Below are 24,928 nucleotides of genomic sequence, written 5' to 3'. Positions count from 1 at the left end.
AACGAGTTCGTTACTGTTTAATATGCTGATTACATTTGATTAATTGTACTTTATTGTATTGCTTACTTGTATCTCTGACTCACCTGTAATCCAGTCTATACTGCGAAAGGTTGAATCAAACTTATTATTATTATTATTATTATTTTTATTATTATTATTATTTTTATTATTATTATTATTATTATTATTATTATTATTATTATTATTATTATTATTATTATTATTATTATTATTATTATTATTATTATTATTATCATTATTATTATTATTATTAATTGATATCTGGTAGTCATGGTGTCGTGGTTCCTGCTTGTATATAACATAGTGTCATGGTGTTTTCAATCCTGGCTGTATGGTCTTCCTATCTATCCTTGTCATAGTGCGCGTAGTTTCTGGTTTCTATCGGTCATGGTACTGTTTGCTCCTGCTTTCTATTGGTCATGTTGTTGTTTGTTCCTGGTTTCTATTATTGTCATCGTGTTGTTTGTTCTTGGTTTCCATCAGTCATGTTGTTGTTTGTTCCTGGTTTCTATTATTGTCATCGTGTTGTTTGTTCCTGGTTTTCATCAGTCGTGGCGTTGTTTGTTCCTGGTTTCCATCAGTCGTGGTGGTGCTTTGTTCCTGGTTTCTTTCCTGGTCACGCTGTCTACAGGATGGTGCAGCCGCAGCAGCATGTCTGGGGGTAGTCAGGAGCATGCACCTTGTGGTCATGTCCAAATACCCAGAACCGCAAGGTCTTGTCATTCCACTTGTACTGAACCTCAGACACAGGAACAGCACGCAGTAAGTGCCGCTGAAATCACAGGGAACAACTGGTTACTTCCTGGTTTAATAGGCAATGACCAAAAGGGGAAATGTCAGACGAAAAGGACGCAGCCAAAGGCTATTGTTCACCATTGTGAATACGAGGGTGGAAATTATTGTTAACTCTGGCACAAAAACTTAGGACAGCCAAAGTACAGGACGATATTCCGGTACTATATCTCAATTCGATCAGTATGAATCAATCAAATTGCCCAAATTGTCGGTTTCGTTAACCTGTTAACCAGAGAATAAATATTGCTCACCAAAAACTGGAAGTTGACTCTGTCAAATTTTCGCATTTAAGAAGACTTCTTCAGGCCAGACTGAACATTATAAAAAACGTTACCTTCTACAGTCTGCCCTGGAAAAGTCTTTTAAAAATATGGCAGAGTCGACAGTTTTTGGTGAATCAATTAGATTAAAGAAATAAGTGTACCTGCATCAGTATCCTTTCAGTTGGGAAACTTGTTGAATGTTCCTGGACAAGTCTTTGTGAGCCATTGTTTACATCATGGTCATGGAAGGTTGTGATTGGCCAAACCTGAGCAGAAAAAAAGTGTTAGAAATGTTACCGATTTAGAATGTTGTAAAGGGATAATTGGACAGTATTTACCGCTAAAACTCGGAATAATGAGTCGATTTATGAAATAACCATGAAAAAAACTTACTTTTAGCACCCGAAATTATCGAGCTTCACATTAAAACGGCATTTTTGCTAAAATTGATTTAGATTCATTGTCCTTTACGGAAAATCGGCTTCAAACTCCCTGTGTTTTGACAATTTACAGCCGAAATGGTTTTGCAACGCGCGCGACAAATTGAAAGTTGGCTGATATTTTATTTGCGATAAACAAATGCCGCACATCCTCACTTTATACGAAGGAAAACGACAAGTTACTCAAAGTTTAGGCCTGAATAATGTATGAACAATCTAGAGAAGTATTTTAGTGAATTGGATTTGGTGCCCTAAATGTTCAAAGTGAGCAAAATCTTCAAAAAGATACGAACATCAACACAACTCTCAGAAGCGATACCTCGTTTCGCGCGACCATTATTAAAGTAAACAGAAATGGAAATTCGATAAAATAATTACAGCAAAATCTGTCTTGTTCAGTCCCCGCCAAGTATATACTAAAACAATTATTCTCCTCAGGCTCAGCGAATAGCGGTGGAAAGTACACCGCTATTCACTTCGCCTTCGGCGAATTAATGTTAATTAGTAACTCGGATTATTTTGGAGACTTTACTCTGTAATGCATTTTATCTCATATTTAGCAACAGAATAAAAGTGCTTCTGTTGTAGAATGGATTAAATTCGGTGGATTTTATTTGCTACTGAATTGTAGCCTACCCTTATCTGCTCATCAGCGAAGATGTCAGTGCCGGCGCAGTTGACAATCAGGTGGTCTGGAAGGTCTGTTTTCTCAGTTACGTGATTACTGAGATGTGTTTGCCTGTTTTAAATTAATGGCCATAGTTAATAGTCAAGAATCTGTGTATATACACTTAGAAGAGATGTATAAAAGAGATGTACCACTTGACGGTGAGCTCAATATAGGTCTTGAGGTTGCCCTGCCCCTGACAAGTCCAGCACCGCACACGGCCATGACCATGGCAAGTAATACACCTGAACCACAAAGAGCAATCATGTAAGAGTAAAACCTCCCTTTTGTCCTTACATGATAGAAACAAATGTGTTTAATATTGACCTTCTTCTTCCAGAACCATGGCAGTGGTGACAACTCTCACGCCGATGCTCACCATCGCGATACACGGTGCGGTGACCAGATCCATGACACCATGTACAACGAGTCTGCAACAAAACCAGTTTAGTACACAAAGATGCCTTTGTGGCAACACCACAGACACAAGAAGAAAAATGTATGACAAAGAGAAAAAAATATATGTTATCATAACTTAAAAACTTTCAGGACCAGTTGAAGAGGCTCATTTTTCGCCAAATACAGACTAAATAACCTCAATCTCACATACATTACTTTTTATGGCTAAGAAGAGAGCGACGGCATGCTTGTGAGTTTTAAAAGCAGCAAAAACAAGACCTTCACCATTTGAACTAGTCCAGTGTAATGTCATTGTCAGGCGGTCTTCCAAGTTTTGTGATACAACATGATTTTCCAACATTAATGCTGACATTCTCACACCCTTCAAAGATGTTTAAATTACATTTTTATGTCACCTTCCTTTCATGACATTCTCACACCCTTCAAAGATGTGAAAATTACATTTTTTATGTCACCTTCCTTTCATGACATTCTCACACCCTTCAAAGATGTGAAAATTACATTTTTTATGTCACCTTCCTTTCATGACATTCTCACACCCTTCAAAGATGTGAAAATTACATTTTTATGTCACCTTCCTTTTATGACATTCTCACACCCTTAAAAGATGTGAAAATTACATTTTTTTATGTCACCTTCCTTTTATGACATTCTCACACCCTTCAAAGATGTGAAAATTACATTTTTTATGTCACCTTCCTTTTATGACATTCTCACACCCTTCAAAGATGTGAAAATTACATTTTTTATGTCGCCTTCCTTTCATGACATTCTCACACCCTTCAAAGATGTGAAAATTACATTTTTTATGTCACCTTCCTTTCGTGACATTCTCACACCCTTCGAAGATGTGAAAATTACATTTTTTATGTCACCTTCCTTTCATGACATTCTCACACCCTTCAAAGATGTGAAAATTACATTTTTTATGTCACCTTCCTTTCATGACATTCTCACACCCTTCAAAGATGTAAAAATTACATTTTTTATGTCACCTTCCTTTTATGACATTCTCACACCCTTAAAAGATGTGAAAATTACATTTTTTTTATGTCACCTTCCTTTTATGACATTCTCACACCCTTCAAAGATGTGAAAATTACATTTTTTATGTCACCTTCCTTTTATGACATTCTCACACCCTTCAAAGATGTGAAAATTACATTTTTTATGTCACCTTCCTTTCATGACATTCTCACACCCTTCAAAGATGTGAAAATTACATTTTTTATGTCACCTTCCTTTCGTGACATTCTCACACCCTTCGAAGATGTGAAAATTACATTTTTTACGTCACCTTCCTTTCATGACATTCTCACACCCTTCAAAGATGTTTAAATTACATTTTTTATGTCACCTTCCTTTCATGACATTTTCCTGGAGTTTTTGTGTCGCATGTTCTTTTGGAACTTGTGAAAGTTGCAGAATTAGTGAGACAATATTTCTACTTGCAATTTTCCAATGAATCACATCTCCCACACCATCAGGCTCCATATGTCCCCCCATATAAGTCACATACCCTGCCGCGCCCATGGCAATTGTAGCACCGCTTGTAGCCTGAAGCCATACACTCATGACATGGCTGGAGATAAACAATACAGACTAAATACTCATTGGCTCGACATAAGCTCCTTTAGAGCCTAGTACTGTAAATTCATAGTAACCACAAATAAATATGTTTGATACAAACAAACAAAAGGGGAGAAAAGACAATAGTGAACCAAATAATACTAATTTTGGATACTGCCACATATACATCATCAGGAGAAAAGCAAGAAAAAGGACTTGTTTACAAAAATGGAGACGTTCTGATCATCAAATGAAACATTCAAAATGAGAAAAAGATAATATAAATTGTGATGTGATTGAGTGGCTGCAATTAATAAAACTTACTGATGCTTTTTTTGGTTAGAGTATGCAAATTCCACCCGGTCTTCCTTCTTTGCCTTATACCTCTACATTTTCCACAAAACTTTTGCATTCTACTGACTTTACCATACATCTCACCTTGATAACAGCAGTATGCGGCACCTCAATCTTCTTCACCATGTCCGTGAACATGCCGCTATGCTGGGCGGGTATGCTCCATGGAGGAGGGGCGGGGCCGTTATTTGGTCCATCAATCATTTGCCCTATAGTATGTTAGCAGTTCAAGGTTTGCTTCATAGGAAACTATTATGTAAAAAAAGTAAATATTGCGTAAAAAATGAACCTACCCGTGTAAGGCTCAAACTTCCATGCTGTTGACCGACTTTCACAAAAACTGGACAGCGAATACTGACAATGGAGAAAAATGAGATTCTCACCAAAGAAAAATATTATGGCCTATTAAAGTATGAAAATCAAACAGAAATTATATAAATTCTCAGGTCATGTTTTTCCATGTCCATCCTTTTCCCTTTTTTTCACAAAGTGCTCAGGTTATGTTTTTCCATGTCCATTTTTTATTTTTTTCCCCGCAAATTTCTCATATCATGATTTTCCACGTCTTTTTCATTTTTTGCAAAGTTTTTAGGTCATGTTTTTCCCTGTCAATTTTTTTTCTTTATTTTTTATCATAAAGTTCTCAGGTTATGTTTTCCATGTCAATTTTTTCATTTTTTTTTTCAGAAAGTTATCAGGACAAGTTCTCAGGTTTTTCCATGTCCATTTTTTTCACAAAGTTCTGAGGTCGTTTTTTTCCATGTCCACTTTCATCATTTTTTTCCCCCAAAGTTCTCAGGTCATGTTTTTCCCAGTTCATTTTTTTTTCGTTTTTTCCCCCCCAAAGCTCTATGGTCATGTTTTCCCGTGTCCCTTTTTTTTCTGACAGTATCATTGATGAGCTAGACAACATATAATTTAAGGGAACACCCAGTGGTTGATGTCTTACATGGTAAGCGCTAGATGGTTGGATGTCTTTAACCTCCATGTTCTTGGCAGCACCACTGCCATAACAACAGTGCTGGGAAACATACTCTAACAGTGCCTCCCTGGCCTGTTCCTCAGTGATTGCGGTAGATCTACAAGGTGAAAAAAAAAGTACTTAGGAAATACACAAAGTATTTAAGTCATTTGTGAAGATCTAAAAGGAGAAAAAATAGGTACTTAGGAAATACACAAAGTATTTAAAAGTCATTTGTGAAGATCTAAAAGGAGAAAATTTCTTTTTGGAAACACACCAAGTATTGAAGTCATTTGTGAAGATCTAAAAGGAAAGTAAATAAGTACCTGGGAAATACAAAGATTAACCAAAAACTGGAAAACTGGAAGTATTGTATCCATTCTTCTGGTTCACGAACACGACTTATTTGGGCTTTTTGTATTTATTAGGAATACACAAAGTATCTTTGTCATTTGTGAAAATCTACAAGGAGAGAGAATAAGTACTTAGGTAATACAGATAGTATAGAGTTATTTGAAGATCTTCAAGGCTAGATAAGTATTGTTACAGAATGCGGTTTTGGTCCGCCAAAAGACATGAGCTACCCCAAGACTGATCCATAGATCCATAGAGTTTCGGCCTCTTGATTAGGAATAGTGAACGCTTCAGTCCATTTTGTGAAGCAATCTTCGATGACAAGGATATACTTATTGCTGGAATCACTTACTGGGAGAGGACCAACATAGTAAAATCTGTGTTTTAGTTTAAATAGTCTTGTCATCAGATGTCATCTGTAAGTGCGGAAAGCCAATTCGCATTCTTTTGTCAAAAGAAATGACACTTTTTCCCTTGTCAATTCATTCAAGGGAAGGAAGGAAGCTTTTCAGTTCTTTTACGGCTTTCGGGGAAGGCCAAGTCTGAATAGCTTCAACTTTTTCTTTGTCCACAGAACTTCCATCTCCGCTGACTAAATGTCCTAAGAACCCGCACTTCCCTCTTGAATTACACTTTTTGTGTTTAAGTTTTAAGTTTGCTGCTCTTAGCTTGTCTAAGACTTGCTTCAAAAGTTTCCACTTGTTGATCAAAGTTAGTGGCATGCATAATTATATGCGTTAGACTTGTGTCTAACGGTAGGTTGGTCAGTACTTTATTAATAAATTGCTGGTGCATAGCTGCAGCATTGCAGAGACCAAACGACATGACATTAAAGTGCCACAGTCTTCTCCTTGCCCTTCTGGTCCATTTCTACCTGCAAATAGCCGCTCCAGAGACCAAACGACATGACATTAAAGTGCCACAGTCTTCTCCTTGTCCTTCTGGTCCATTTCTACCTGCAAATAGCCGCTCCAGAGACCAAACGACATGACATTAAAGTGCCACAGTCTTCTCCTTGTCCTTCTGGTCCATTTCTACCTGCAAATAGCCGCTCCAGAGACCAAACGACATGACATTAAAGTGCCACAGTCTTCTCCTTGTCCTTCTGGTCCATTTCTACCTGCAAATAGCCGCTCCAGAGACCAAACGACATGACATTAAAGTGCCACAGTCTTCTCCTTGTCCTTCTGGTCCATTTCTACCTGCAAATAGCCGCTCCAGAGACCAAACGACATGACATTAAAGTGCCACAGTCTTCTCCATGTCCTTCTGGTCCATTTCTACCTGCAAATAGCCGCTCCAGAGACCAAACGACATGACATTAAAATGCCACAGTCTTCTCCTTGTCCTTCTGGTCCATTTCTACCTGCAAATAGCCGCTCCGGAGACCAAACGACATGACATTAAAATGCCACAGTCTTCTCCTTGTCCTTCTGGTCCATTTCTACCTGCAAATAGCCGCTCCAGAGACCAAACGACATGACATTAAAGTGCCACAGTCTTCTCCTTGTCCTTCTGGTCCATTTCTACCTGCAAATAGCCGCTCCAGAGACCAAGCGACATGACATTAAAGTGCCACAGTCTTCTCCTTGTCCTTCTGGTCCATTTCTACCTGCAAATAGCCGCCCCAGAGACCAAACGACATGACATTAAAGTGCCACAGTCTTCTCCTTGTCCTTCTGGTCCATTTCTACCTGCAAATAGCCGCTCCAGAGAACAAACGACATGACATTAAAGTGCCACAGTCTTCTCCTTGTCCTTCTGGTCCATTTCTACCTGCAAATAGCCGCTCCAGAGACCAAGCGACATGACACAGTCTTCTCCTTGTCCTTCTGGTCCATTTCTACCTGCAAATAGCCGCTCCAGAGACCAAACGACATGAGATTAAAGTGCCACAGTCTTCTCCTTGTCCTTCTGGTCCATTTCTACCTGCAAATAGCCGCTCCAGAGACCAAACGACATGACATTAGTCTTCTCCTTGTCCTTCTGGTCCATTTCTACCTGCAAATAGCCGCCCCAGAGACCAAACGACATGACATTAAAGTGCCACAGTCTTCTCCTTGTCCTTCTGGTCCATTTCTACCTGCAAATAGCCGCTCCAGAGAACAAACGACATGACATTAAAGTGCCACAGTCTTCTCCTTGTCCTTCTGGTCCATTTCTACCTGCAAATAGCCGCTCCAGAGACCAAGCGACATGCCACAGTCTTCTCCTTGTCCTTCTGGTCCATTTCTACCTGCAAATAGCCGCTCCAGAGACCAAACGACATGAGATTAAAGTGCCACAGTCTTCTCCTTGTCCTTCTGGTCCATTTCTACCTGCAAATAGCCGCTCCAGAGACCAAACGACATGACATTAAAGTGCCACAGTCTTCTCCTTGTCCTTCTGGTCCATTTCTACCTGCAAATAGCTGCTCCAGAGATCAAACGTTCAGAACCAGACAGAACCTGAGAGGGCATCTATCCTGTGTTACATCCTGTGTTACATCTATCCTTGGCAAAGGGTATGCGTCTTTGTTTGTGACATTGTTGATCTTACCAAAGTCTACGCAAAATCTGGTTGAACCGTCCTTCTTTCGCACTAGCACAATCGGGGAGCACCATCTCCTTTATGACCTTCTCCGCTTCTTTTGCTTGTGGGAGTGGTAATCTTCGGGGTTTCTGCTATATTGGAAAAACGGAGCCAGTCACAATTCTATGGCGCACCATATTGATAGAACATCACTGTAATCTTCGAGTATTTGAAAGACGACTGGCTGTTGATTCTTGCCTAGGTTTTCGCAGGTGGCACGAGAAAGGTCTTCAAGATGTTCTGGTGTGCAAGTATCATATGAAAGGTTCCTCTCTCGTTTGCATTAGGCTACAACACTAGAAGAAGGCTCGCAATGTCCTAGCTCTGTATCTTGCACAATCTTTGCGTCTTCTGGGATGGGTTTAATACGCGAACAGGAACCAGTTCTGCGCTTACGTCAATTAAACTCTTTCCAACCGAAACTACATCTTACGAAGACTACGGACTTATCACCCTTAAGCCTTGTTCTTGTTCTTTTCCAGCCACACGTCCTTGCAGCAGAATTTCATTATTTGGTCGCAGCTTAGATGTGCGTTCTAGGACAACTCGCAGTACTTGTGGTGCTTTATAATCTGAAGTGGAAATTGCACATCACATTTGAAGTAGGTCTACGAGAATATCCCCTCCAAGCAGGCCGAGCTATAGGCGCAACATGAAATTATCTGCTAACCTCTTTTTCTCCTATAGTGGTGCACTCAAATTTGGATTTTCACCAACGCTACCATCTACTGTAGAGGTTCTGGGATAATTAGGTGTTGGGCTTCCTGTGAAATATTGATCCGGGAAGCCCGTGGGGAACGTGATTGATGGCTACATCGGGCCTCCTGTGCTTGTTGGTGCGGTATGACTTGTCGCGTACTGCGGGATTCCTGTGTTGAATGACTCACTGCTCGTCCCAAAATGCGGGTCCCATTGCTGATAGTTCGGGCTTGCTGTTGTGCAGTGTGGGTTAGTTTGGTGGACTGGGTTGCCAGTGTTCTGAACGAAAGGTTTGTATAACCTAACGGTCTTCTAGCGGTTCTTCTAGTAAAGTTCTGGCTGGGTTGAAGAACGCGGGTAAAACCTCTGTTTCTTCCCATTTGTGATGATGAGCCAGGCGCATTGAATCGTCGAGGACATTCGGCCTGCTAATGTCCCTGCTCGTCACAAAATAACGAAGGTCAGTTCTTGGACGGTCAGATCTTGCACGGTCCGGGAGGGCTACAAGGACTTTAAAAATTTATTTCTCGATGCGTGAACGATTTCCTCCCCGGAGCGCTTGAGAGCTTTGGTCAGATATTATTCTTATAGAGCAGTTCCCCATTTGTTTGCAAGAGCGTACGACTCAAGCTTTAAAGCTTTCTCGAGGGCGTCTTGGGTGTTCTTTGGTCTTCCCTGTCTTACTCTTAGCTTTGTCTCGTCATCTAAGAATGAGTCGATAAATTGGTCTTTCGCAAGGATGTCTTGTGCCTCTTGCTCGGTTGTGGCGTAGGCCAATCTCGCTCGTCTCTGAATGTCAACCGCAAGTTCTGGTAAAGTTTCGTCTTTCCTTTTGACTTGAACTGAGCGCGGGCCAGCTCGGACATCAGCACCTCACCAAAACGATTGGATAGTGCTGCTACTAGAGACTTGTCATCCTGTTGCTTTTACTTCGAGAGGTTACCAAGGACTAACGTCGCATTGCTTTGAAGCCCGCTTGCTATGATCGACGCTTTTTCTGGGTCACACCATTGGTTGAAGTCGGCAATGATTTCAAACTGCGCCAGGTATGAATCCCAGGAATCCCAGGGGCTTCCTGTGTATTGCGACTTTACTGGAATAAAGGCGGCTCTGTTTCGGAGTATTCTCGGATGTCTCATTCGGACAAAATTCGGATACATCGGAATTCGGGTTCATCACTCTGTTGGAAGGCGATTGAAATATCGGAGCATCGCACAGTTTCGGCCCTTTGGATTTACGATCGAATAAAGAAACTTTCCGATCGAGTTCGGATTTCTTGCTTTCGACTTTCTCGAACCTTTTTTTCTTAAGTGGCTTTTCTGCTCCCAAACTGATTGATTTAATTAAATAAGATGTCCATTTGTAGAAAGAATTTCCTTCTTTCACGCTCTGGTTGGTTCATAAAGTTGTTAAGTTCCCCGAACATTTAGAAATAAGACATTTCACATCAACTCCGTCATTGCCCTCTCCTTTTGTAAAGCCTTTTTTCTTCCGAGCCTCTTGCTCAAATCCAATTTCACTAATTCTGATTTGATTCTCTTCCCATGCCCGTTTTTCCATCTCCCTTTGCCCCACTTCCTCTTTTCACCTTAGTTCTTTAAGATTACCCGATTCCTTGCTTTCTTTTTTTACTTCCGTCGTTCTTCTTCTAATTCCCTTACTCTCTGTTCCATTTCCTCCCATTCCAACCCTCCCGATTCCAATTCCTTTTCTTCTGAGTCTCTCTTTCTACACTTTTTCTTCCAATTTTTCCTTTCCGAGTTCTTCCTTTCCCAGTTCCCTAAATTCTAATAAATTCTCTCGGTGCAACTTCAACTCCAATTTCTTTCTCCTTTCCCGGTCTTCCGATTCTCCCAATTCTAACTCTCTCCCTCCCAGTTCCATTTTTCTTTTCTCTACTTTTTCAAGTTCCCTCCTTTCCAATTTACGTTCCAATTCCCTCTTTTCGTGTCCCTCTTTCCAGTTCTCTTTATTGTTTTCTTCCAACCCCCCATTTTGGGATTATTTCCCCCGCGATTTACTTTGTCCAACAATGTCAAAAATCAGTCGCAAACACTCCTTCTAGTCCCTTCTGCTCCCAATACATTTCGACCCTCAATAACATTTGTCAAACTCAAGGACGAACAGACCGATTATAATCTTCGATTTTCCCATTGTCTCTTACCAATGTCCTTTTCAATTTAAGTTTGTTTCCCGTCTGAGCCTCCAATGTTACATAATCCAGTTTCGGTCCGCCAAAAGACATCAGCTACTTACATTTGTTACATAACACTTAAACATACATTACATTCTGGCAATAAGTAATTCCATAATTCCATTGTTCTATGCATAACACTAGCTCTAATGTTCAACGCATAACGCTAGCTCTATTGTTCTATGCATAACAGTATTTTAGCAAAGATCTATAAGCAGAGTACTTTGAAAATAAAGATATCTTTGAAGATCTATAAGCAGAGGAAAAATACACAAAATATCTAAGTGATTGGGAAACATCTATAAGCAGAAACCTGTAAACGCAACTTTAAAAGCAGATGAAACAACTTAGTAGAGTTTACTATTTGATTCAATGTACTACAAAGCTTTCATGCCAACAGTTTAGCTGCAAATTACTGTACATGTTGCCTGGAGTACAATCCACAGACATAAAATGAATTTGAGCAAGTCTTGTGGGATAGCTGTGTCTTCTTTGATGATTTGATGGTTCTTCTTGAACACCTTGCAATGGATCCTGGGAAATTAATTATAACAGGTGACTTTAATTTTCACATTGAAGACCCTGGTGACGCTGATGCTGTCAGACTGTTGGATATGCTCGATGCAGCTGGATTCGAGCAAAAGGTAGTAGGTCCTACGCACAGAAAAGACCACACCCTTGACCTAGTTGTTGTGCGGGACGGCGACTTGTCAGTGCGCGGACGTCCTGAAATCGTTGCATTCCCTAACTCTGTATCTGACCATAGTGCCATTATTTGTGATGTTGACATGCCAAAGCCATGTGCCTCCAAGAAAATACTGCATCGGCGTCCGTTACGGAAAATTAATTTCGACTCTTGGTGCAATGACATCAGGGATTCCGCCATCTACAGTTCTGCTCCGAGTGATGACTCTGACTGCAACGTCTTATGTGATCAGTATAACACTGTGCTAAACCACTTCATCGAGAAACATGCTCCTGTTCGCACTTTTTCAGTTACACTGCGACCTTATTCACCTTGGTATGATGATAGTCTTAGGTTATTGAAAAGACAGAAACGCAAAGCAGAACGGAGATACGTTTCATCGAGATTAGAAATCCACCGCCAGATGTACGAAGAGAAGTGTAGAGCTTACAGCACTGCACTGAATGTAGCTAAGCGGAACTTCTACAAGGATCAAATATCTGGTTCCAATCAGACGCAGTTATTTCGTTTAATTGATGGCCTTTTCAGGGTGAAGCCGGTTCCGTTGCTACCATCATATGAATCACCTCAAGCTCTTGCAGAAGATTTCATCTTATTTTTCACTACCAAGATTCAGCATTTAAAGGACAACCTACGATCATCGCCCCTGTTAACGATGGAGATGTCAGTGACGCCAGCTCAACCACAATGTGTGGCGTCATTCCCTGAGTTCTCTGCTGTATCAGTGAGTTATATACGTGATATTTTACAACAATCCAAGCCTAAATCGTGCATATTAGATCCTGTGCCGACAAGTGTACTAAAACAATCCATTGAAGTTATTGCCCCGGCCATCACTTCCATTGTCAACGCATCTTTGTCATCTGGTGTTTTCCCTACCTCTCTCAAGGGTGGAGTGATCAACCCTTCCATCAAGAAGCAGAGTCTTGACCGCGAAGTATATCCAAACTACCGACCGATTACAAACGTTGCCTTCCTATCAAAAACACTTGAACGTGTCGCTGCTAACCAGACGATGAACTATCTTATCCCCAACGGCTTACTGGCTAAATTACAATCTGCTTACCGCCCCTTCCACAGCACAGAGACTGCTCTTCTTCGCGTCTTTAATGACATTCTGACCGCTATTGACTGCCAACAGGAAGTAGTACTTGTTCTCCTTGACCTGTCGGCTGCGTTTGACACTATAGAACACTCGGCTCTGTTGTCGCGCATGCAACATCGTTATGGAATTAATGAGATAGCACTCCAGTGGTTCAAATCATATCTAACTGGCAGAACTCAACAAGTCCTTATAGACGGTGTTCTATCCTCCAGCCAACCATTGCGTTATGGCGTTCCTCAGGGTTCTGTACTCGGCCCGTTGTTGTTCTCTTTGTTTTTTGCGCCTATCGAAGATGTTGTTCGTGCACATGGTCTTGGTGTGATGATGTATGCTGATGACACGCAGTTATATGTGTCCATCTGCCCGTCTGAAGATCGGTCTTCAGTTCTATCAAGGCTTGAAGTCTGTGTCAAGGATATCCTCATCTGGTGTACGTCAAATGGCCTCGCTTGTAACCCCGATAAAACGGAAATTGTACATATCTCATCTCGATTCACGTCAACCAACATAATTCCTGAAATCGACGTTGATGGACATTTCATCAAACCAGCCCAGGCAGCACGCGACCTCGGAGTAATCATAGATTCGAGTTTATCTATGACAAAACATGTCAACAGCATCTGCAAATCAGCCTACCATTCTATAAGGAACATTGGCAGAATACGGAAATACCTTGACCGCAATAACTGTGAGCAGCTCATTCATGCTTTCATAACATCAAAACTAGATGCCTGTAATAGTCTTCTGTCTCGACTCCAAGAAAAAGAAATAGCCAAACTACAGCGTGTTCAGAACTCTGCCGCAAGACTAATCGTTGGTGCTAAGAAGAGGGACGCCATTACACCCATTCTTAAGGAACTTCACTGGCTACCTGTTGCTTCTAGAATAGACTTTAAAATTCTTACAATCACACATAAAGCTCTCCACAACCAGGCTCCTGAATATATCACTGAACTCTTAACACCGTATACGCCATCTCGATCCCTTAGATCTGCTAACAAGAACCTTCTCGTCATTCCTAAATCACGAATAAAAACTTATGGGGACAGATCTTTTTCAAACTTTGCAGCTAAATTATGGAACTCCCTCCCCCTACACATTAGAAACACCGACTGTCTCAGCAAATTTAAATCGTCTTTAAAGACGTACTTATTTTGTAAGCACTACAACAATTGATTAGTTTTTAACCATTAGAAATATTATCATAAGTATTAGTATTAAGATATGTATATATATATGTGTATGTGTGTATATATATATATGTATGTGTGTATATGTATATATTTGCATCAGTTATATATGTGTAAGATAGAGTTTTAGCAAAATTATTGAGTAGAATAGAGTAGGATGTTTGTAAAGCATTGAGATTTTTATAATGCTATATTAAATTATTAATTATTATTCTTAGCACGTGGACTGGGCTAATTAAGATATAGGGTATTTGTTGTGGTTTGAAATGTGGCATGGTTTGAATTTTTTTCAAACTGGTTTGAATTTTTCGAACTAGCTCATTTTTGGATACCTAGCATTCTAAAAGGGATTTTATTTTTGGGGAGTCATTAATAAAACAGGGGCTTGGATTTTTTGGGGGTTGGGAGGTGTAACTAAAAGAACTAGATAAAAGATTATGCAAATATCCCCTTTTCAAACCAGTTTTAACAATTTCAAACCAAGAAGCATTTCAAACCACAACATATTCATCAGAGAGGAGGCATACACATAATTTTTTATAAATCTTTAAGGTCAAGACACTTGTTTGTCAGACTTGTATAAAAGTACTTACTGCTTGAAGACCTCTTCAGGGTGTTTCTGAGGGGGCGGCGGCTCATAAGGGGGAGGTGGAGGCAAAAACTCATTCCCTGGAATAATAATAATTAATTATTATAACAATGACAGTGATAATAAGAAAATTCATAGATAGCATGAAAGTCATGGCAGTTTAGGTGTGAGCGGGGTGTTGTAAAGCATCAACAGACGCCAAGGGATCTACTTTAGAAAACCAAGGTGGATCCAGGAATTTACAAAATGTGGTCCAATTTATGAAAACTATAACAATGGCTCCAAACCTTTCGAAAGGGAAGTTCTTCTGAAACCATGGAGCGACATTTACATCTATCCTGTTCACCCAACTTCTTGATTTTTCTAATGCCAAAGCTTAATCAACTGCTGTACATACCATACTGAACATTTTCATATCCTTGAATCCCAGCAAACAGACTGGCGGGTGGGGCAGATGGCGGGGGTGGGGCGGCATTCTCATTCCCTTCAACATCTTGGTCTGGGACATCAGCGCCCTGGTAGCTAGGTGTATCTGTGTCACCTTGGAAATATTTAATAAATTCAATTCAACTTAGAAAGGTGTGATGTGATTTACAGTATGCTGTGAGCTAATGCAGAGGAATTCTATGCTAAAAGAAAATATACATTTATAGCTCAGAAATAAATGTCTACATTATATGCAAAAATTATCAAACTTGGACAATTAAAGAGTTCACTTAGTTTTTGTATTGATGTTTACTCACTTCCCGCGACTTTAGGGACTAATGCATGGTCAAACAACACGGACGGTTCAAAATTTTAAGGTCCAGGATCCCGAGAACGTGATCATTAAACAGTTTCGAAGTTGAACCATAAAAGACTTAGAGTTTTAAACAGTTTTAGAGTTTAATGATAAATAAAGATCCTCATTGACCTTCATTAAATATCTTTGTGACCTATCATCCAATGTCCACGATGTATACTTGATTGTCAGCAATCTTTCAAAAAACTTTGAAAGCTGTGTACTTGAGTGTTCTATAACGTTTAAAAAAATACTGAAAGCCGTGGGCTAAGATTGCACAACCCGTGTCCACTGTGGACACTAAAAAAAATCTCATGGACACGAAAAAAAAACCTGTTTAATACCCGTTTGTTTTTGGCGTTTACACAGAAACCCTTTGTGTATGTTTTGCCATAGACGGTCACATATTTCTTCTGTAGCTTAATGATTCCCTTGAATTTTCTCTAAATACAGTACCAAGGTTATACAAACAGTGCTTCTATCAAGACACAAGAAAACACAAGAAAAAAAATATAAATTGAACAGTACAGTACCTCCCACTGCTAAAGATGGTCCAGAAAAACCTTGCTGTTGTCCTTGAGGGGGCCCATATCCTTGCTGTCCAGGCGGGGGCCCATATCCTTGCTGTCCAGGCGGGGGGCCATAGCCTTGCTGTCCAGGCGGGGGCCCGTAGCCTTGTTGTCCAGGTGGGGGCCCATAGCCTTGTTGTCCAGGTGGGGGCCCATATCCTTGCTGTCCAGGCGGGGGGCCATAGCCTTGCTGTCCAGGCGGGGGCCCGTAGCCTTGCTGGCCAGGAGGCGGACCAGGCAAAGTCCCATAACCTTGATGTTGTCCAGGAGAACCTGGTTGCTGACCAGGTGGGCCATAGCCTACGATATGTAAGTTAAAGTTTAACTTCACTGTTAACCAAAAACATATTATCTGGTGAAACATACAGTACTGTATAAAGGGGTGGCCATAACGACAGTTTGCAAACTTATCATCATTTTTGAGCTGGAATAGTTTAAACATACATGGAGTATAACTTTAGAACTTGTGTATTGAGTTTTAAATAAAGTTGATATTTCATGAGCAATAACTTTTTTACATGGAGTCATTTGTAGGAGAAAATCTTATCAATATTGTCACACATGGACATGGTGTTTTAACCTACCTTGCTGATAGCCCTTACTCATATTTGCAATGTATACAGGGAAGTGATGGCTGAAACAGAATTACAGAACAGCTTTACTTGCATTGCAAAAACTTTTTCTTTCTTGTATAGAGAAAAAACAGTACTGTATTCCAGCTACAAACAACCCTCTTTTCCTATCTCCATCTTGAAGTTTTGACAGGAAACTTTTGTCTGGCTAGAGGGATATTCCCAAAAATAGTCCAGTCATGACTAATATTCAAAGACAAGGTTTGTTATTTGAGATGACCTCACATAGTTGTGGGGAATCTCAATTAACTCTACTGTAATATTGTAGCAATAGAAAACAAAACACCACCTACTGATATCAAAATGTTACAATAACAAAGAACCACTTAAATTATCATTGTTATTCTGAATTTATATGTATTCCTATTTTAAGTTGAAGAATTCGCAACTTCATTAAAACATATAAAGTAACGAAATGTTAATACTTTTTTTTATTCTTTCCCATATCAAGTTATGTGGAAAGTTTCCATACGTTTACCATACCAGAAACTAAACAAGTGCCTCTTGTTAACTTTTGTTGTTCTAACTAACATAAAATAAAAACACATAGTACAAAAACAAAGCATAACAAAATATTAAGTTTTAACTTAACGATATTGTCAAGGAGACCATTTTTGTGCGACACACTCTTAATCAAATTTTGCAAGGCAAATTCAAAGCAATATAAACAGTAAAATATTTGAAACACCACAGGGGGTCTCTGATTTGATACAAAAAAATTAGCTATGTGTATTCAAAGTATCACGGTAATAGGCAAAACTAAAATAAAACTAAAGTTTTAAGAATTTGGACGATATGATCTGTACGCTATGATATTTTTATTTCTATTTGCTTTTGTGACCATAGTAGATTGGAGTAAATAAATACGTTATAAGATCCCACTAAACGACATATCATACTGTAGGGATAACAAAAACAGTAACGGAAAACCGATAGGATGGCTAAATGAAGAAGAAACTGAAATCAAACAAGACTAATGGCAAAGATTAACTTCCGCAATGCGGCATGCTATCGTGTTCGGTTACCGCCTTCTCGTAACCTAACCGCTATTTACAAGTCGATATAAAAGTCACTCATTATAAGAAATTTTAAGCACTTCACCTGTTTCGGAGTCTTTCTGAGAGGAGCTACTTTAGGTTATAACTAGCCAGATTCCGGTGTTGTTCTTACTTGGGTCAGTTAATTTATTTTGTGCCGAGACGTATCACCTTCGCTTGGTGTCCGAGCCTTTTTTTTAATTCTTGAGAACACAGGTAGCCCACACTCACGGCGAGTGTGGATAACATCAACCTGATCAACAGAAAAGCATCTGTTTATACAAATTTTATGGAATCTCCTAAGCTCACCGTGAGCCTGGGCTACCTGTGTTCGGAGTAGCGATTTTCAAAATTAGTCATTCATTATTTGTAAGGTATGATGTTCACAGTCAAATTACTCCCCACCTCCCCCCCCTCACACACACAGTCTTAGGTGGCCTGCTACGGCTCTGAAAAGAAACCCAAAACTGGTCCTAGATTCTACCAGAGAATAGAATCTCTGGAGTTTTGGTCTCTCATAATAAAAATATTATCATCATCACCATCATCATGATCATTAGCATCATCATCATTATCATCATTGTCGTCATCATCATCGTATACTTCGTCAATGAGTTTACTATCCTTGTAAATTCTCTGTATGACTCTGTGATCTTCTGACTGATGACTGGAGACTAACAAATGGTATAAGTAATCGTACCCTGGGTAACAGACCCTCCGAGCTTCGCGGCGACAACGATTTGAGCGGGTAAAGTAATCTAAGTTTAAAGTTGATTTGATGAACAATGTGTGATAAAAGTTTCAATCTCGCGCGCTTGTGAAAGTCTGTTTTTACAACCTGGGAGAGACACCTAAATGTGGCCGGATAGGGGTGCTGGTCGGGGTCGTGGGGTGGGTGTGAGGATTTGGATGGAAGTAAGTGATAAAATTAGTTGCCCCCCTTCCCCCAACCCCCCGCACGTGTCAAACTAAAACAGTAGCATATCAATGTCTTTCCTTATACATGTAATCGCTGATTTTCCGTGGTGAACCAATCAGAAGAAACAAGAACTATAGCCTTACTCGTCTTAGACATAGAATTGGTTTATTAGTGTAACGGTGAAACCATAATAATGAACTATCAGGATTGAGCTCTCTCTTTTTCCATTATCTACCTTTTTCTTACTTTGTACATATAACATTAAAATTCGTTGATACTATATGATTCAATTAAATAATTATTTATAAAGACGCTTTTAACCGGCTGTAAATAAGATTATCACCACATTCTACACGGCACAGTCTTCATTGTCGTCAACGAAGCTCGTTCGTTTAGCGTTATCCAATGTTCATTAATGGTGGCTACGTGACGCAAAGGAAACTCTCCCTCAAATCACGTTGTCTAGCAGGTAATCTGAAAGCCATGCGCAGGAGAGTATACCCTTGATGAGTTATCAGTAAATATTACTCTCCCTCAAATCACGTTGTCTAGCAGGTAATCTGAAAGCCATGCGCAGGAGAGTATACCCTTGACGAGTTATCAGTAAATCTTACTCCCCCCTAAATCACGTTGTCTAGCAGGGAATCTGGTTTTGCGCCAGCTGGATAAGGTCATAAACTCGTGTCCTGTAAAAAAAGGGAAAACACCAATTCAACATACATACAAATAAGGAAACACTGCCACTTAGACTGCAGGGGCGTGTCCTGAGAGGGTCCGGACCCAACCCTGCTCATGTGACCAGATGAGTTCGAATCCGGTTGACCTCTTTGTTGGTAGGTTAAGTAGACGGTTAATTTTATGCGTGTATTTGGATAGAAAAAAATTCAGATATATCTAGTGATCTATTACCAGAGCTAAGGATGTCGATTTAAGCCTGTCACGTGGTCAGTGAACTACTACTCTGGACCCCGCCCTGCGTTTGTCTCTAGACACGCCCATGGACTGGCATGGCCAGTCACGTTACCATAGGAACCATAGGAACACTGCTGACCTGTAGTTGAGGTAGGAGTCCCGGATGACCTTGGACATGTAGGTAGCAGCTTCCTTCTCGCTTTGCGCTGGGCTGAACCTCGCCCTGGAACATGATGATAACGTCACATCGTGAAGCCGAGGATATACAGTCGTTTGACAAAAGGTTGTCGTCGAACCGGCTTCGCGACTAGCCCGCATGTAAGCATGGGTAAAAATTACTGAAGCGCCTAGCTGCATATATTAGCTACTGCTACCGCGTCTAAGTCTGAAGCTATGCAGTGGCTAATATATGTTGCTAGGCGCTTCAGTCTTTCTTTACCCATGCTAACATGCGGGCTTGTCGAGTAGTCGCAAAGCCGGTTGACGACAACCTTTTGTCAAAGCAACTGTATATTATGTAACTAGGCTTTAAGGCGTCTAGCCTTGGAAATGCCTTAGTAAAATACCTACGTGGAAAAACATATATCTCCATCGGCTAATTTGGGAAAGCTGTTGATGTACTGGCGAAAGAATATTTGAGGTAGTTATTTTCGAAATTTGAACAACTTTTTGGATGTCTTTCATATGAATATTAAGAAATCATAGACGTTGAATCCCCCCCCGGAAACAATGGTAACACTGTGTCCAACATCATTGCTACGACATACCTAAAGGTCTGTAATACTGACCTGGGGCGTTTAAGTGTCTCGCCCCGAAAGCATGATAACACTGTGTCTAACATCAAGGCTACGGCATACAAAAGTCTGTAATACTGACCTGGGGCGTTAAAGTGTCTCGCCCCGAAAGCATGATAACACTGTGTCTAACATCTTCGCTACGACATACCTATAAGTCTGTAATACTGACCTGAGGCGTTTAAGTGTCTCGCCCCGAAAGCATGGTAACCCTGTGTCTAACATCAAGGCGACTAGAGACACGAGCGCCTCCTGGTAGGGTCTGAACAAACAGAATGATAAAATGTAAAGTATCTGCTTTTCTTGATCATAATATACTCATATAAATAAAAATTCACAAAAATGAACAAATTATAAACATTTACATCATTGATCTCGATTTTATTATTTTGAGGGTCCTTATTTGTCACACTGTGCGTTGTTTGTCTAATCAACAATTATACCATTTCCATTGAGGTGGATGGGTGTATATTGCATTTTATCTCTAGTTTCTCAATCAATCAAATCGATTGTTCTTGCGAGGTTCCCGAGTTTCATATACTAATGTCAATTATACACTCAAATATGACATTGTCATTGTTGTCATTATCACCGACCTCACTACTAAAAACAACAATAACAAAAATTGTAAAACGTACAAAACAAGGATAGCGAGAAAAGCGAATAATATCAGAGGGGTATTTACCTTACTGCTAGATAGGACTTGACACATAGGTCCATAAACCACCTGCAACAGGGATACAATTCAGTATGAGAATGGTTCTCATTGAACATGGTCTCTCTCATTTTCCTTAATTCTTTTTTCCACTATTTTGTCTCCCCCCACTCCCCTCGCGTTTCTTCTACCCCTATTCCTGTCACCTCCACCCTTTCCTTCCATTCTCTTCTCCTTATCTTTTCTCATCTTGTTTCCTTAGCTCTTCGCTTCTTCTAGCGTGGTCTTCTGGAAAGGTTATTAACCGTGCCTCAATAGTACTTGCCTGAAAGGTGGGGACTCCATGGTACCACCCATGATCATAACCATCTCGTGGGAAATCTTCATGTCCGGCTCAAAACCCAGGTTACCACCCGGAGACGACTCGAACATGAATCCAAAATCTGAGACAAGTCATATTTAGTGCACACTCCTCAAATATAAACCTCAAGTCTAACGCCTCCTGACTATGTACCAGTCCAAGACCGTTTTAAGATTGTTTTGTTGCACGTTCTGTATAAATATGAGACCAGGCTAATCAAACAAACAAACAAAAAACTACCGCTTATTGTAAGAAAACCCGTGTAAATACAGAGAACAAATTCCTAAGGTTTCGTGTAAACATCCTTTCCGTTACGTTTCTTTAAAAATTAGTCTAAAATTTGACTGGCATCGAAACGCACACAACAAACAAGTAAATACAGAAGGTAACTTAAGAATTAAACTTGAACCTTTTAGAGTGCTTAATACTACATGGGACTAACCGATATGAATAATATGGCCTTCTCTATCCAGCATCAGGTTGCCATTATGACGATCCTTAATCTGCAACAAGAAGCTTACTATGGAGTACGCCGCCATGCTCTTTATAAAGTTCGACCGGGCCTGTAAAACAGAGTGTATTTGATAACGTTTTAGGAGTGCGGTTACACCGGGAGTAGTTAAGACTATTTGACCGTGCCTATTGAACTAACTCGATGTTCTGCCAACTACGCCACCCGGGGTCCCCTTTAAGTTTTAAGTAAAAACTAGAGATGTATTATTCACAAAAGTAAATTCTAAAGAAATGGTTCAGAAAGACGTGCCGGAAACCAATAAATATCATCACAGGTAGCCCGCGTTACCTGTTGGAAGGCAGGCGTACTTTCATCTCCGTACGTCTTCAAGTAGTACTCGTACAAGTCCACCTCGGTCTGACGCCCTAGCTGGTCACGTGACTTGGAGTCGGGCACGCACTCGATGACACCACACTAAGAAAGGAAAGGGGGAGGGGGTTAGTGATAGGTTGAAGAGTATGGGTAAATTCATCTACCTTCAATCACTCTACCTACTATTGTAGGTACCTATTATGCTACTTAGCAACCCCTAATCTCCCTTGACAACCATAACAACTCCCACTACCTCTTAATAATGGTTCTTGCCGGTATCGCACGGTAATATATATCGAAGTTTTTCAACATGAGAATGAAGGTTGTCAACAAGAGGTCGAGGGTTTTCAACAAGAAATGGAAGGTTTTCAACAAGAAATGGAAGGTTGTCAACATGAGATCCAAGGTTGTCAACATGAGATCCAAGGTTGTAAACATGCGATCCAAGGTTGTCAACAAGAAATTCAAGGCTGTCAACAAGAGATCGAGGGCTGTCAACATGAAATCCACAGTTGTCAGCATGAGATCCAAAGTTGTCAACATGAGATCCAATGCTGTCGACAAGAGATCCAAGGCTGCCGACAAGAGATCCAAGGCTGTCGATCAAGGTTGAGTTGTCAACATGAGATCCAATGCTGTCGACAAGAGATCCAAGGTTGTCAACAAGAAATTCAAGGCTGTCAACAAGAGATCGAGGGCTGTCAACATGAAATCCACAGTTGTCAGCATGAGATCCAAAGTTGTCAACATGAGATCCAATGCTGTCGACAAGAGATCCAAGGCTGCCGACAAGAGATCCAAGGCTGTCGACAAGAGACCCAAGGCTGTCAACATGAGATCGAGGGCTGTCAACATAAAATCCACGGTTGTCAGCATGAGATCCAAGGTTGTCAACAAGAAATCGAAGGTTGTCAACAAGAGATCGAAGGCTGTCGACAAGAGATCCAAGGCTGTCGACATGAGATCCAAGGCTGTCGACATGAGATCCAAGGCTGTCGACATGAGATCCAAGGCTGTCGACATGAGATCCAAGGCTGTCAACAAGAGATCCAAGGCTGTCGACATGAGATCCAAGGCTGTCGACAAGAGATCCAAGGCTGTCGACATGAGATCCAAGGCTGTCGACAAGAGATCCAAGGCTGTCGACATGAGATCCAAGGCTGTCGACAAGAGATCCAAGGCTGTCGACATGAGATCCAAGGCTGTCGACAAGAGACCCAAGGCTGTCGACAAGAGATCCAAGGCTGTCGACATGAGATCCAAGGCTGTCGATATGAGATCCAAGGCTGTCGACAAGAGATTCAAGGCTGTCGACAAGAGATCCAAGGCTGTCGACAAGAGATCCAAGGTTGTCGACAAGAGATTCAAGGCTATCGACATGAGATCCAAGGCTGTCGACAAGAGATCCAAGGCTGTCGACATGAGATCCAAGGATGTCGACATGAGATCCAAGGCTGTCGACAAGAGATTCAAGGCTGCCGACAAAAGATCCAAGGCTGTCGACAAGAGATCCAACGCTGTCGACAAGAGATCCAACGCTGTCGACAAGAGATCCTAGGCTGTCGACATGAGATCCAAGGCTGTCGACAAGAGATCCAAGGATGTCGACAAGAGATCCAAGGCTGTCGACATGAGATCGAGGGCTGTCAACATAAAATCCACGGTTGTCAGCATGAGATCCAAGGTTGTCAACAAGAAATCGAAGGATGTCAACAAGAGATCGAGGGCTGTCGACAAGAGATCCAAGGCTGTCGACAAGAGATCCAAGGCTGTCGACAAGAGATCCAAGGCTGTCGACAAGAGATCCAAGGATGTCGACAAGAGATCCAAGGCTGTCGACAAGAGATCATAATTTCTATAAATCTTACCCCTGGCGAGGTGGCCACTACTCTATAGGGCTTGAGGTACACGTCCAGACCGACCTGCTCGAATATGTTCTTGAACAGAGAAATAACTTGCAGCGCGAGCATGTCCTGAAACGAGATCAAGACTGGGTCAAGACTAGTGTCGACAACAACAAAATAACATTGCAGCGCGAGCATTTCCTAAAAGGAGATCGAGACAAGATCAGAACTTATGTCGACAATAACGGAATAACATGCAGAGATGAGTATGTCCTGAAATGAGAAATAGACCAGATAAAGACTCGTGTCGACAATTTCGGAATAACTTGCAGCGCGAGTATGTCCTGAAATGAGATTAAGACTAGAACAAGACAAGTGTCAACAATAACGGACTAACGTGCCGCAGGAGTCACGTTGTTTGTTCGATACTCACCTGTCGTACGTCATCGCCGACCTTGAAGATGGCCGCCTGCCAGTACACGTTAGGGTTTTCCTGGTTCGCCTCATCTGAGTCACAGGGAAAATCTGCACAAGAACAATTCAGTTAATGAAGGATACTGCATGAGTAAAAGGGGAAATGTTAAGGAAGCTTTAGCAACATTCATGCTTCCACAAGTACAACCAGCCTTTATAATACCACAGGGATACCACAACTTCATTAATATGATCATCCTCTTTATACAACAGGGATACCAGCACT

The 24,928-nt window shown here is 40.8% G+C and overlaps 2 protein-coding genes across 3 annotated transcripts in view; both read right to left on the bottom strand.

Annotated features, from left to right (window-relative positions):
• LOC5514460 (protein SSUH2 homolog) lies at positions 1-18,133 on the bottom strand. The gene is made up of 14 exons (XM_001634559.3): positions 17,982-18,133; positions 16,833-16,882; positions 16,213-16,548; positions 15,296-15,439; positions 14,903-14,978; positions 5,479-5,608; positions 4,823-4,883; positions 4,614-4,738; positions 4,126-4,188; positions 2,514-2,617; positions 2,339-2,431; positions 2,156-2,258; positions 1,241-1,345; positions 1-793 (listed from the first exon to the last, which is right to left on the bottom strand). The coding sequence occupies exons 2-14, from the start codon at positions 16,852-16,854 to the stop codon at positions 647-649; spliced, it is 1,509 nt and encodes a 502-aa protein (XP_001634609.3). The 5' UTR covers positions 16,855-16,882; positions 17,982-18,133; the 3' UTR covers positions 1-646.
• An 851-nt stretch (positions 18,134-18,984) lies between these two features.
• The window catches only part of LOC5514424 (phosphatidylinositol 4-kinase alpha), a 34,039-nt gene continuing 28,095 nt past the window's right edge, over positions 18,985-24,928 (bottom strand). Inside the window, exons 29-37 of one of the 2 annotated variants that reach the window (XM_048729109.1) lie at positions 24,662-24,753; positions 24,253-24,357; positions 22,361-22,486; positions 22,001-22,121; positions 21,523-21,640; positions 21,228-21,269; positions 20,715-20,804; positions 19,888-19,971; positions 18,985-19,522 (exon numbers count right to left, since the gene is read on the bottom strand). In XM_048729109.1, the coding sequence (XP_048585066.1) occupies positions 19,471-19,522; positions 19,888-19,971; positions 20,715-20,804; positions 21,228-21,269; positions 21,523-21,640; positions 22,001-22,121; positions 22,361-22,486; positions 24,253-24,357; positions 24,662-24,753 (830 nt within the window). In that variant the 3' untranslated portion in view covers positions 18,985-19,470. Of the gene's footprint in view, positions 19,523-19,887; positions 19,972-20,714; positions 20,805-21,227; positions 21,270-21,522; positions 21,641-22,000; positions 22,122-22,360; positions 22,487-24,252; positions 24,358-24,661; positions 24,756-24,928 lie in introns of those variants that run through there. The other variant, XR_007311946.1, reaches the window with a different exon arrangement.

The sequence above is a fragment of the Nematostella vectensis genome, chromosome 1, assembly GCF_932526225.1.
Source record: "Nematostella vectensis chromosome 1, jaNemVect1.1, whole genome shotgun sequence".
Lineage (NCBI taxonomy): Eukaryota > Metazoa > Cnidaria > Anthozoa > Actiniaria > Edwardsiidae > Nematostella > Nematostella vectensis.
Note: the sequence above shows the minus strand (reverse complement) of the source record. Positions and strands in the feature narration are given on the sequence as shown.

Bases quoted from the DNA above. Each gene is read 5' to 3' on its own strand.
- LOC5514460 (XM_001634559.3), bottom strand. From the start codon at position 16,854: ATGAGTAAGGGCTATCAGCAAG. The intron at 2,259-2,338 runs GTACATCTCTTT...AATTTAAAACAG, and splicing joins ATTGAGCTCACCGTCAAGTG to GCAAACACATCTCAGTAATC. The intron at 794-1,240 runs GTACACTTATTT...CTGTGATTTCAG, and splicing joins CTGAAAGGATACTGATGCAG to CGGCACTTACTGCGTGCTGT.